Raw genomic sequence first — 14,916 nt, 5'->3', positions numbered from 1 at the left:
GCGTGAAAAGCCGTTTGCAATATGTGTGTGCCATGTCGGTGCCAAGCCCTTGGTGTTGAATTTAGTCGTTACTTAAAAAAACACATAAAAGAAAAAAAAGCATGTCTGAGAAACAAATATCTTTATGATATGAATTAATAGATCACTGGCTTGGCACCTCCTTCAAAGTGATCAATTGGTAGAAAATATTATAATGTTATTTTTCCTTTTTAGTTTCAAGGTATGTTAATGTTTTAACTCCGTTGTATTTTAAAAAAATTATTATTAAAAAATAATTATTACAAAGTGTCGCGACAGCATATGCCTAAAAATCAGGGATCCGTAGAACATATTGTACAACTGATCACGATGAGACGATCAACTTTTTTATTTACGAAAATTTTTGATTCTGGTAGCTAACTGAGTTACCAGGAAATGAAAAATTTTGAGCGTCCCAACAAGATAATGTACCACGCAATTCGTAGGACATTGTGGCTGTTAAGTTGTGTAAGTAACTTATTAATAATCAACAGTAATAAAACAATAACAAAGTCAAGCGTCTTTTTAAGATGCAGCTGCTCACGAAAACTTTATAGTAAAAATTCCAATATGAAACATCCATATTATAAAGCTACATTATTATCGAGTGTAATAATATATTCCATTTTCTCAACGCTCCTGCTTTAATTTCGTACTGGAATCAATATTGAATGCCAGCGCACGAAGTTTATACCAAAATAAATTTGTTTTACGTTGCATATGCAGTTTATGCATGCACTGCAAACATAGGCCCGCGTGACGTCATTGCACTCGCATCGCAGGTAGGATGAAACAAACAGGGTCGGTTTTCATACGTTTAATGAACAAGCGGCATCAAGTAGGTACCTACTTGCCGTAGTGGAATTACACAAACGAGGACTTATATTAAATGAACAATGTGTATCGCGATCACTAAACACACTCACTTATCACTTTGTTACGGAGTTTGGGTACACTCTGCCCCGATTATAACACCAAATTGGTTTCAAGACATAGGAGTAGTATATATGAAGACTTAAAAAATATTTAAAACAATATAACACCAGCGATAAAGACCTAAAGCTAACTTATAAATGTAGATACGACAAACTTTTATGGAGGTTACAATATGTCTTATAGAAATTTTAAAAAAAAGCAAGTAAGTCAATGAAAATCCGACAGCATTAAAATTAGTGGGAAACTTACTAAGGTTCGAGTTCACCGACATTCGTTTAAACATAATCAACCGTTTAAATAAGTTAAACGTCGTTAAGTCCAAATTTTCTGTTCACCACAGCCCATATGCCGGTTAAGGACGTAAATCGGGCGTTTATCTTAACCGAGCGTGCGTACCCCGGTTAAGACGTCTTTGACAGATATAAGTGCAGATTATGTTTTTGTAACGCTCACAATTTTTGCGAAGAATACTCTCTCAACTACCACAATGCAAAGGACCCGTAAAATTATAAAAAAGTATATTTTTCATTTCAGAAATAATTCATTTTCTCTCATTAATAAATCACTTCCTAGCTTTGAGGTTTTATTCTACTGGATGCTGCCAGCTTCGATTTCCAAACGAAAAAATATAACAAAATGACAAATATTTGTCAATTTGACATGGTACATAAAGAAAATATCGCGATTCCCCAAAAAATTCGATCCGCCATTTGGGGAAATCCTCGCAAGTTGGCAATACTGTTATAGATAATAAATAAATTGTTCATAAATCGTTCACTCGTCGTTCTCCGTCGCTCGGTTTACAAACCAGAGTCAAAAAGCGTCTGGTGAACAGGAAAAAAACGCTCCTTGTTCAAACTATGTTTAATATTTGACGGGCTGGTTCTGTAAACGCCGTTTAAATGAAATTCGGTGAACTCAGGCCTAAGTGGTCGAAGTCTGTCAAACGGTTTTTAGGCTGTAGAACGTGCCAAAAAATTAAACATGCTCGAACATAATATTACGTATTTTCGAAAAACATAGGTTTTTTTCATTCAGACGCGTGTTTATATTTCAAAATTAAAACATTACACATGTTTTAATTTTAGGTAATTTTTTACACCTTGGGTTATTTTTGGAAAATATAATATAGCCGATTGCACTAAGGGATAGTGTAGCTTCCCAACAATGATAGAATTTTTCAAATCGGTTCAGTAGTTTCCAAGCCTATTCAGTGCATACAACCAAACAAACAATCAAATCTTTTTTCTATATAATATTAGTATAGTTTAGATTGACTTTTAGAAAACGCACTTGAACTTGGAACAATACACATTTCTCGCGAGCACTGTACCTACGTACTCGTCGGCAGGTGTCCACGACCCTCCAAACTGCGGTCCCCAATTTTTTTAATAATTACCACTTACTCAAAGCAATAATTAAGTAAGTAAATATCCTACAATATAAGTAACAAGCTGCCTAATTAAAATGCCGATTAGTGACTTTTTGTAAAACATGCTTGAGATGTTTTTATATTTGAGTGCGTCGTCAATGCGACCGGTTCGTTTTAATGTACTTTACAATTTTCACCTCTCTGGTGAAAAGGTGTACCCTGTTGCTTTATATGCGAAGGTGTTTGAGTTCAATTTTGGAATAGGATCAAGAATGATCAACCATTTTTTAATGTTAATGCACGTTTTCCTTCTAATTTCATCCTTCTAATGTCAGTATATATATTATATCCTACTTCTGTGCGTTTTTCGCGTATCCATAAACAATCATTTATCTGGTAGAAGGGGTCCCTCCCCCTTGGCTCAAACAAAAATTAGCACTTCAAAGATTAATATTTTACAAATGGATCCCTGAATTTAAAAAAAAAGGTGTTTAATGGAACCTAGATATTTTTAAAAACCTATAAAACGATACTTTTTACGAGATAAACGAGTAAAAAATTCATCCCCACTTTACATGTAGGTATAGGGGTAGCATAAATAATATTTTTCAAGATTCTATTGTACTACTTCTTCGACATTTTTAGTGAACATACTCATGTTTAATTATTAGCAGTAATAGTCTCCGAGCAAAGCTTCAGTAGCACAGACAGACGGACATGGCGAAACTATAACTATAAGATTCCTTGCTGACTTCGGAAAAAGTCTTTATAAAAAAGTAACTAATATTCTTAGGAACTATTTATAAACTATTTATTAACATGCGGTATAACGTAATTTTTATTGCAATATAGACGTGAATAATTTATCTCATTATGAAAGTAGATATAATATTTTAACTTTGACTTCACATTAGGAATGCAGGGTCCCCTTTCGCCTTTTCCCTGAAAAAGTCACTAATGCGATCGCTATGGATCTTCTACTATAGATAAAATTTAAATCGGCACGTTTTTTGGTGGTCCGAACGACGGAAAAACAATGCAGATCCGACGTCTCTTCCGAGTTTGTGAAGATTGATGGCATCTAACTATTTTCCTAAAAAACCGCTATTGCGGCTCAAAACGAGCCCATTTTAGAATCGCTTCATCTTTGAGTAATTTATGTATCAGCTATCTTTAGTTAGTTAATATTAGAAACGCAAAGTGTGTGGGCGTAGATAGATAGTTACCAGAAATTTTACATAAATATAGTGGTGCTTTTTTGTATGTAACTGCCTCCTTAGTACAGTTGTTACCCAGTATGGCTACAGATCATGAATTAGTCTTGGATTCGAGTCTGCATTATTAGAGGAATTGATTCGTGAGTGACGAACGGAAAGCCCGCGGTTTCACCTGCATAGTTTCTGTTGTTATTTATTGTCGAATTTCTTTCTTTCTTTTCATGACTGTTTAATTAGTCTATTAGAATATTAATATTAGTATAATAGAGTATTGAATACTATTGGAGACATGTATTGTACTGTGTATTCATTGTTTACTGTTATGGAAATTTTTAACACTTAATAATAATTACATCATTTCGGCTAGAACTAGATGATTTTTTGATGTTTTTCAGAGTTACTATGTGTTCACAAATTATGATACAATTAATAATAGTATTTAATTTTAATTCTTGTTACAAAAGGGCCTGTCTTTCAAGTAGACATGCTTGAACCACCAAGTAATAATACCAATGTCTTTATTGCCAATGTTTAAGGCAAGGACTAAATAGACTTGATTTTCCTGAAAGTCTCTGAAAAATCAAGGTATTCAAAAGTAGTCATCATCCCAATTGATTAATCTCAGAATAGATTTATATTAATTTTGTGTTAATGAACGAGAATGAAAACAAATAATATGTAAATTGATTTTACAACACAAAATTAGAAATTTCTTGAGGCCACAAGAATCGATAAAATAAATCATAAATTTATTTCCTAATTATTAAAAAAAATACTCTTTAGCTTAATAGGTACTCTACTATCTATAAGAATGGGACAAATGCGACCAACCGAATATCATATCATATGACAAAAAAAACTTTAAAAAATATAACTCGACTATGTAAATAAGAGTTTTAAAAAAGGACAACACAAGAAAATATTTCAAACAGCAATCGAGAAATGCACAGGTACAAAAATGGATACCAAGATAGAGCCATAGTTGCACCCATTAATGGAGGGGTTCCTGACATAATCAAAGTAGGTGCAAACACAACTCTTTTGACAACCCATTCATTAAAATCAGTTCAGTAGTTCGGGCACTATTGTGGAACATATATAATACAAACATCCATCATCATCATCATCATTATTATCAACCCATATTCGGCTCACTCCTGAGCTCGAACTTCCTCTCAGAATGAAAGGAGTTAGGCCAATAGTCCACCACGCTAGCCCAATGCAGATTGGCAGACTTCACCCACGCAGATAATTAAGAACATTCTCTGGTATGCAGTTTTCCTCACGATTTTTCTTCACCATTTGAGATGTGATATTTAATTTCTTAAAATGCACACAACTGAAAAGTTGGAGGTGCATGCCCCAGACTGGATCGAACCCACACCCGTATGGAATTGGAGGCAGAGGTCATATCCACTGGCCTACCACGGCTCTCACAAACATCCATAGACGCTCAAAATCATAACCCTACCATTTGGTTTTGTTGCAGACGGCTAAAAAGGCTGAAGTAATCTAACAAATTTATAAAAACTGTTTCTATAGAATCAATGTTTCATTGTTGCAATCGCTTTGTTGTGTAAAGAGCTCCATAAAAATGCCAGTTTGTATAGTTAAATGGCACGAAAAACGGTCAACAACTTCTAGTTTAATAAAAGATGAAATTAAGTTTCATTTGTAATTATTTCAAACTTCATTATATCAAATTTGTAACCAAAACAATATCTATCAAGAATTTATTCTTCAGCCGCAACCGCAAAACATTGATCAAGAAATCAAATGAGTATTAAAGAGTATTAAGCTTCGTTAGCTCAACGGTAAGAATGGTCAAATTCATCGCCGAGAGGTGGTGGTTTGATCCCCGCCCCGTTGGTCTATTGTACCCACTCCTAAAACAGTCTTTCCAGACTAATTGGAGGGGAATGGGAATATTGGTTATGTTTAAAAAAAGATATGGCAAATACAGAAGGAAAATATATATTTTTGATGTGTGAGTTAACTCTCCCCCTCAAAAAATTACAAAATTATTTTGTTTGTGAATTTGGGTGAGACATTGATCCTTCTAAAATTAGTCTCAGTTTAAAAATACTGCTGTGGTTATTGTATTAGTATGGTAATAATAATACAGTAACCACAAAATGTAGAGTCATTCCTTCTAACCTCTCCAGGTACATCACATATGCCTCTTAGTCCTTAGACCTTTGTTTACATTGTCACTTTAGCACTAGAGTTAGTCTAATATTATTTGTTGCTAATTGTTCAAAATTTTGTTATCTAAAGGATGCTCAGATCCTTGAAAGAAAAATGGTCAAAAGAGGTCATGCAATGGTACCCCAGATATGGAAACAGGAGCCACACAAAAGATGGGAGGACGACCTGGCAACAACAATCGAGTAGAGTGGCAAAGTCTGGAGGAGGCCCAAGTCGAAGGACAACCTGACTGCTCTGGTGTATAAATTATTAAATATTTCATATGTATTCAGCAGTCAGAGAATAAAGGCTATTTTTATTTTTATTTTATTATTACTTAAAATAATACAGTGAAAGTCCAAAGTTATAATAGCGTTTCATTTTACCTAGAGGGTGCAGACTCATAAAAACCACAATTTGTTTGAAAAAACATTCAACAGAATAATAAGTACTCACCGAGTTAAAGCTGAGTTGATTAGACTTCAAAACATCACTTTCTGACGCCATTTTGTTAAACATTTGCTTGCGCTCCTTCACAGATATCTTTTGCTCACTCTCTACCAGCATGCTTTCACTCCGTGATGTTGTGAGTGGGTTTTCTTTTAACTCACTACTGGATGAACTTAAGCTGTGACTCGGAATAGACTTGTCCAAAACAGATTTATCTGATGAACGTCTCCGAGGGTGGACCTTTGGAGGTATGTCCTCAGTTACTAAGCTGTCCTTGCTTGTACTTGGTTGTAGATCTATAGGCGGTAAAGGTGATGTTATAGGAGTAGGATCTGGTACCATGTTGCTGAGGATATTAAAGTCTTGGTTAAGTTGCAAAGGTGGAGGAGGTTTGTAAGGAGGCTGTATTGGAAGTTCTAAGATAGGTTCACTTTCATTCCTGATATCAGGGCTTTTACACTCTGTTATTTCTTCGTTTTCTTTCCCAGTAGGCGGCAAGTATTTTTTTTTCAATATCAACCATTTTTCATTGTTCTGATTCTTGATTATTGCTAGTGCATTGACATGCTTTTTGAAAGTGCTGCGTGCTTCATCTGTAAAGAGTTTATTTGTTTTATATATATATATACCCGCTTGATGTCTTCGTTGCTTGAAGACATCAAGCGGGTTGCAGGGAGCTGCTGGATGCTGGCGGCTCGAGACCGTTTTGTTTGGAAGTCCATGCAAGAGGCCTATGTCCAGCAGTGGACGTCCATCGGCTGACAATGATGATGATGATGTATATATATATTATGTTATTTACAGTGGCGTGAATAACATTGTTAAGTAGGGTATGAATTATACTTATTATGCTTATATGTAAATAAATGGGAAATTCCTGCACCAATACAGATTGATAATGGGTCCTTAAGGTAGGCAATACCTTTTTACATCTATGAAGTGCTAGCCTCAGTCTATATAATGCTAGAGTCAGTAAAGTCAGCCCTGTATTGGGCTATTGAAATAGGCTGGTAGTGATTATAATCTAACAACTATAAACATAGAAGAATTGCAAAATATGTACCTAAACCTAAGCCTCGGCTATCAATAAGTAATGGATTATCTTGGCTACTTGATGTAAAGAACTTACGTAACCTAAATGAAATGTTAGAGTTTAACAAAAAGTTAGTAATCAATAATCACCTCTCATGTCCGGATTCATCAAAAACACTTTGAAATGTTTCACCAATTCATGATTGGTCACTTTCCCGTTGTGGGCCAACATGAACTTTAATATTTCATCGCAACTCAACTCAGCGGGAGGAGGCATTTTCAAACAAATCTAATAAATATTATCAATATGAATCACGGGAAACGGTACAAAAACACGAAAACTCAACGATTTACGCGCAACTGACAGTGACAGTGACAACTGAACTTGACAAGGCAAATGTCAAATCCAAACATTCCCAACGTTGTTTCAACGCGTTCCGTTTTTGCTTGCTGCGTTGTTATATGTTGTTGTTGTATTGTGTTTTCTGGTAGAGTTTGGCTAATGAAAGTAGAGACTGCAATACGCCCGCCAAATATAAAATAAAAACATTTAAACCAACGACATTATGTTTTACCTAATAAATACATTTTCATAATTTGTTTGAATTATTTTTTGTTTGTGAATACATTACTACATACACCTAATATACGTATTAAACTCAATAATTCCACTATTTGCACTATATTTTTTTTTATTGAAAATAATTAAAGGAAATATACACCCTCATCTGTTATTATTAGATTAAAAAATAAATGATACCTATTATTCACAGTAACACATTGCAAACAGGTTGCTTAAGTAAATTCCGGCCAAACACATTTTTTTAACTCCCGACGCAAAAAGAGGGATGTTATAAATTTGACGTGTCTGTCTGTCAGTCTGTCTGTGGCACCATAGCTCCCGAACGGATGAAGCGATTTCACATTTAGTTTTTTTTTGTATGAAAGGTGACTTATGTCTGTAAGGGTGAGTGTTCTTAGATATGTTTGATGAAAATAGGTTGAGCCGTTAAAAGTTCTGTGGTTGAAAATGGGGAAGAATAACCGAATGTCTGCAAATATACTCGGTGAGGTCTTAAATGGAAGCGCACTCAAAGAGAATATTGATGACTTGATCGAGACGGTAATTATTCATGACTTTCGTGGGTTTTTCAAAATTATCAATTTTTCATACAAAATTAACAGTCCACCACTTCTTCACACATGTTGAGAGTTACGAAAAGTCTCAGGTAAGCAGTTTTCCTCACGATTTCCAGTTTCCTCCACCGTTTAGGACATGTGATATTCAATTTCATAATTCATATAACTGTAGGCGGTGCATACGGTGGATTGGGTTCCAAGCTACGCCCTCCGAATCGAAGGCAGAGGTCATATCCACTGGGATATCACGACAACTAAAAAAAATAATTCAAACAAATGAATACCTACCGAATATTTGCAAATACATGGCCAAAATTGAACAATGTTGGAGCTTTGTATAATAATGAGACAAGTATCGAGGTCGTTGTATTCAAAGATTTTATAATAGAGATATGTCACTAGCGCGTCAAAACTAAGTCGAACAAAAGCGGCTAATTGTCTTCATTTCATTGAGTCGCATAGTATCTAAACAACGAAAGTTACTTATTTAAACAAATAATACCTTAAATATCCTGTTAATACATAAACATATTATATAATGGAATAGCCGTGATGGAGGGTGTGGGTTCGAATCCGGTTCGGGGCCTCCAACTTTTCAGTTGTGTGTATTTTAAGAAATTAAATATCACGTGTCTCAAACGGTGAAGGAAAAACATCGTGAGGAAACCTGCATACCAGAGAATTTTCTTAAATCTTTGCTTAAGTGAAGTCTGCCAATGCGCATTGGACCAGCGTGGTGGACTATTGGCCTAACCCCTCTCATACTGACAGGAAACTTGAGCTCAGCAGTGAGCCGAATATGGGTTGTTAATGATGATGATGATGATGATATAATGGAATTTAACACAAAATTGTGCATAATGCAGAAGTAGAGCAGTTTAATGGGGATGATGACTAGGTTTGAATATTATATTGATTTAGGGATCCGCGGCAGCGGCGCAAATCTGACCCTTTAAGTCCCTGTAGCTCCGAAAGTAATGATCGCAGATAGCCTGTTACTTTTACAACATTGCTTTACTATTAGCATACTCCTAATTTATATACAATTTAAGGCTCACTTATTGCGGTGGTTTTGTAGGCACGTGACATATCTATAGTTTATAATGTAGTTGGTTGTGTCGGAGGCAAGTTGACACGCGCGTCATAGATCACGACAGTTCGTGATCCTCGACTGCGACACGGTTCCACCTATTTACTCGTACTCGACTATCGGCGGTGTAATCGAGTGTCGCATATTTATTGCGGATTATTGTTTTGTTAACGGTTGTTATATTGGTCATACTTCTTATGATTTCTGTGCCGCAGTTAGTGCTGTGGTTTTCTATATATTTTTTTTTTATTCTTTACAAGTTAGCCTTTGACCACAATCACACCTGATGGTAAGTGATGGAGTCTAAGATGGAAGCGGGCTAACATGTTAGGAGGAGGATGAATATCCACATCCCTTTCGGTTTCTACATGACATCGTACCGGAACGTTAAATCGCGTGGCGGTACGTCTTTGTCGGTAGAGTGGTAACTAGCCACGGCTGAAGCCTCCCACCAGCCAGACCTGGACCAATTAAGAAAACCTCAATTGGCCCAGCTGGGGATCGAACCCAGGACCTCCGTCATGTAAATACCGCGCATACCACTGCGCCACGGAGGCCGTCAAATATATATCTATAGGCCGTCTATAGGTCCTGGGTTGGATTCCAAGCTCAGGTCAGTTAAGGATTTTATAGGGCTCAGGGGACATAGCCATGTGGCTCGTCGAATCTCTTTCTATGATAGATCCGATCGACGACATATTTTTGGAGTTTACTCCATAAGAATCGATTTTTCATAATTAGCCCGGTATGAAAAAAATATGAGCAGTAAAATTCGATGAACGAATGACATGTCGCCATGCCACATGTCCTGTATGACGATCCATAGTAGGTAATCATACAAAGCAAAGTACAAGCAAAGCAAAACTGTCATCATTAATACGAGGACGCAGTGGCGTGCACTTCATAGATGCAAACATGCCCTGCCTACCCTGAGGACTCGTTAAACCTATATGAAAGAACTTTCGTAGAACGTAGAACATTTTATACAATTTTTACCTAAAGTGCATACCCAAGTTGAAACCATTGTGCACGCCACTGCGAGTACGAGGATATTAGACGTTTCCAATCGCTCGGTAAAGTAAGTGCGTGAAAGCTAAAAGATTCGGTGAATAGACCTTTACCGTTGTACCTACCGCAGGGGTTTACCGATGAAGGCATTTTCCGTAAATGAGGGAATTTGGAAGCTAATTCCGCCACGCCTCTGCCCTGCGGGCTGACGGGTACATGCGCTGGTTTCCTGCAATTGTCGACATTTCCTTTTTTACAATTGCAACTATCTGTGTTTTAATTAATCGCCGGGCTGGAGTAATTAAGTGCCTATTTTTTCAATAAATTCCGTTTGAATTCAGACAGAGTTCGAAACGAGGAAATTAAATTGATTGTATTTTTACCTGATTAGTGAAGCATGGTTACGTCTTTCGAGCGTATGTTTGTATGTACCTAATTAATTGTATCTCAAACTGTAAAGAAAAAACATCGCGAGGAAGCATGCATACATGAGAATTTTCTTAATTCTCCATGTGTGTGAAGTTAGCCAATTTGGCCAGCGTGGTGGACTAAGGCTCTTTTATTTTGAAAGGAGACTCGTGCTTAACAGTGAGATGAATATGGGTTGTTAATGATAATTGTATCTATAGGTATGTAGGTAGGTATAAACTTTTTCTAATTTTAAAATATTCTTATTTACAGCTTGGATTCTGTTCCTACCTCAAACTGATATCAGCCACTGACGATCAAGTACGCTCACATGCCTGTCGCGCCAATGGCTTGATAGCCGATAAAACCATAACAGCGCTTGGTGCAGGGTCGCCATTCTAGCACCTAAGGATTCCAACGTTCATCGGCTTTTTGAACTGTGTGGTCAGCTCATTGTCACATTATTATAATTTACAATAGTTAAAATCATTGCAATTTATAGCCTCAATAGCTCAACGGTAAAAGCGGTCGGACTCACCACAGAGGGGTGGTGATTCGATCCCCGCCCCGTTGGACTATTATCGTAACCACTCTTGATAGTCCTTCCCGATTAGTTAAGGGAATGGGAATATTGCTCATATTAAAAAAATATGGCAAATATACTTTTATAAAAAAAAAACTTTTACTTTTACTTGTACCTGTGTGAAAGAAGGAAAAACCCCGTACAGTCTACGTGGTTGGCCAGCCACTGGACAGACCAACTACACTCGTACCTACGGACTCTACCTTGACCAAATGCCTCACAGAGTTTGCGAAACAGAACAGTCACACCTCACAGCGAAGTGTAAGTGATGTTGTATCTACCTACAGCGAAGTCCACGACATTGATAAATACTTAAAAAGTTTACTCGCGTATTGAAGATAGGACTCCACATCAGAGTTTATTGATAAATAATTACTTCTTTCACTTCTCGAAAGTATTAATAGATTATTTCACTTTCAATTATGCGCATCTTCTATGAAGCAGGTCTGATGCTGAAGTCGGAAGAAAGCCAGAAAGGAGCTCCTAAACATATTATTCAATGGACTCATATGTTTTAACAAATACCCTGATGCTACATGTCAGAGCATTTAAATTTTATAAATTACTAGCGGACGCCCAAGTGAAATCGCGCTACCCTATCCTACTCACACCGTATTCTTATACTTTCCTTTTCCATACCCTACCCTACCCTGCCCCTACCCTATCCCTACCCTACTCCTACCTTACATGTCCTACCCTGTCGGTGACGCGAACCTGTAAAAAATTCCCCTACCAAAAAATTTCGTATAGCTTAATCTCTGGGCCAACAAGACAATGAGGTAAAAATTTAAAGGCCTTTGATTTATGTAGTGAGTAACTCCACGTTACGACACAGCGCATTACTCCGTTCAACACTTACAAACTTAAGTTGCCGAAGATCCTACAAGCTACCAATTAAAAGTTAAATGTCCAGACCTTGTTAGCGAGGAAGTTCGTAACTATCGAAACTTTTGGATCATACCTGCCTGGAACCTAAACTGAGTTGTGTGAACATTTGGATACCGTAAAACATTTATTTTCCTGTACGAACGAAACTAAACTAACCCCAGACCTTCTATAGGAACTGCCTACCTAACTAGAGGTGACTGCCTAACTAGAGGTTACTCTGTCAAAAATACATGATATACTAACTTTTCACTTCTAAAACTAATATTGGAAGGAAAATATGGGGCAAAAGAGCCGTCAGCTAAAGACGACAATGTTTGGACGATATATGGGAGTGGACTGGGTTATTCTCAAATAAACGATGCGGCTAAAATAGGAAGCCTTTTCTAATATTTAATGCGAAACTTTGGTTCCAGGATGGCACACACGGAAAAACATCGTGAGGAAACCTGTATACTTGAGAATTTTCTTAATTCTCTACGTGTGTGAAGTCAGCGTGGTGGGCAATTGGCTTAACGACTATCATTCTGAGAGGATACTCGTGCACAGCAGTGAGCCGAATATGGGTTGATAATGATGAAATGACTATAAGTACTACTTAATAAAAACATTTTAATTTTATTTATATGTATAGAAGATTTACGAATGCCTATTCGCTTTGCCCTTTGTAGGTACATGTATTCGCTCCACTAAAGCACTCAGTTGTGAACGAAGCTAGTGGGGTGCCGCGGGTCATAACGATATCTATTAGTTGGATTTCTACTCTGACATACGCTAAGTATAAATATAATCTATGTCATGGGATCATAAACTCCTAGGTTCGAGTCTCGGGTCGAGCATTGACGGCCTCCGTGGCGCAGTGGTATTTGCGGTGGATTTACAAGTCAGAGGTCCTGGGTTCGATTCCCGGCTGGGCCGGTTGAAGTTTTCTTTATTGGTCCAGGTCTGGCTGGCTCGGTGGGTCTAAGGGCAAGAACCTATAAATATAGATCCAATAAAGATTTTATAATGACACATGGGCTGTGATAGCCCAGTGGATATGACCTCTGCCTCCGTTTGCGGAGGGTGTGGGTTCGAATCCGGTCCGAGGCATGCACCTCCAACTTTTCAGTTGTGTGCATTTTAAGAAACTAAATATCACGTGTCCAAACGGTGAAGGAAAAACATCGTGAGGAAACCTTAATTTCCTTAATTCTCTGCGTGTGTGAAGTCTGCCAATCCGCATTGGGCCAGCGTGGTGGACTATTTGCCTAACCCCTCTCATTCTGAGAGGAGACTCGAGCTCAGCAGTGAGCCGAATATGGGTTGTTATTGATGATGATGATGACTTATACTTCTCCGGCCAAATCGCATTTGGTAGGGGCTATGTAGGAATATTTGTATTGTCTAAATACATGATTTATTTATTAACATTCGGTTTAACCAAGGATTTGAACCTTGGAAATGTTGCACAATCAACTAGCCAATCAAAAAACCTAGGTACGAGTACGACTATCGACACAGTTATAAAAAGTTAGAGAATTTCCACTTATCTAATTAGGTGTTTGTTGAAAATTGAAAAGCTTTGTATCGTTTTATAGTTAATCATAGATAAATAACGTTTTTTTTTTTATCTTATCTACTTTAATTATATGATACAGTTTACAATAAATTTATCAGTTTTGACGAAGTCGACCTTAATTAAAAGAAAATCGGAAACATGCATTTTCGTGTAAACATGTTGTCGTATGACTTTTTCTAGGTAGGTACCTAATAGGTATTTATACGTGCCTATTGGTTATGTACTCATCATCAACTAAAGATGAGTTTTAAACAAAAAAGTGATTAATTGTTCGCCGAGCCGATGGACGTCCAACTGCTGGACATAGGCCTCTTGCATGGATCTCCAAGCACAACGGTCTCGAGCCGCCAGCATCCAGCGGCTTCCAGCGATCCGCTTGATGTCCTCGGTCCTGTGCTTTCTGGTCAGCCATTCCAGCACCTTGGGACGCCATCGGCCTCCGACGTCCATCGGCTCTTCGATCATGGTATGGTACCTCATCGGTAAGCTGGTTCGGATACGGGCAATGAGATCCTGGGTTCGACTCCCGGTTGAGACCATCCTCTTGGTGATGAGACCGGCCCCTTTACCGTTGTGCTTTTGAGGCTAATGATGATGATGTCTATATAGTGTTCTGATAGTAAAAAGTAGATTCGTAATTTAATAGGTAGTACATATATTCAAAGAGGATTTTTGAATAGTACAAGTACCTAGGTGGATTTTTTATTTGCAATTTTAACTCTTGCGTGAGTACGTAGGTGTATTTACTCTCTCATTTTTTTTTTAATTTTCAATAATTTTAATAATGCCAAATACAAAACATTTAAAAACTAACAAAAGTCATCAACCCTCCTGCTGCAGGACATTTGAGTGGTCAGGGCTCCAGAGTGAGGAACCTCCTCACAATACGCGCCGTCTGAAGAATTACTGCCTTTTCTACCCGACCATAAATCCAACAGTTAAACGAAAGCTTCTTTAGATGTTGGTCGAAGCTTTTCGCTATAGGATCTTAGACTGAAACAACTATCGGAACAATATTCAACATTCCAA

The 14,916-nt window shown here is 37.3% G+C and overlaps 1 protein-coding gene across 1 annotated transcript in view; it reads right to left on the bottom strand.

The window, feature by feature from the left end:
• LOC112045729 (uncharacterized) overlaps window positions 1-7,588 on the bottom strand; it is a 77,782-nt gene extending 70,194 nt beyond the window's left edge. The window contains exons 1-2 of the mRNA XM_052890839.1: window positions 7,363-7,588; window positions 6,187-6,773 (exon numbers count right to left, since the gene is read on the bottom strand). Coding sequence (XP_052746799.1) covers window positions 6,187-6,773; window positions 7,363-7,489 — 714 coding nt within the window. The 5' untranslated portion in view covers window positions 7,490-7,588. The remainder of the gene's footprint in view (window positions 1-6,186; window positions 6,774-7,362) is intronic.
• Between the last annotated feature and the right edge of the window lie 7,328 nt (window positions 7,589-14,916).

This window comes from Bicyclus anynana, chromosome Z (assembly GCF_947172395.1).
Source record: "Bicyclus anynana chromosome Z, ilBicAnyn1.1, whole genome shotgun sequence".
In the NCBI taxonomy this organism is placed as follows: domain Eukaryota; kingdom Metazoa; phylum Arthropoda; class Insecta; order Lepidoptera; family Nymphalidae; genus Bicyclus; species Bicyclus anynana.
The sequence above is the reverse complement of the archived record's forward strand: the minus strand, read 5'-3'. Positions and strand labels throughout refer to the sequence as shown.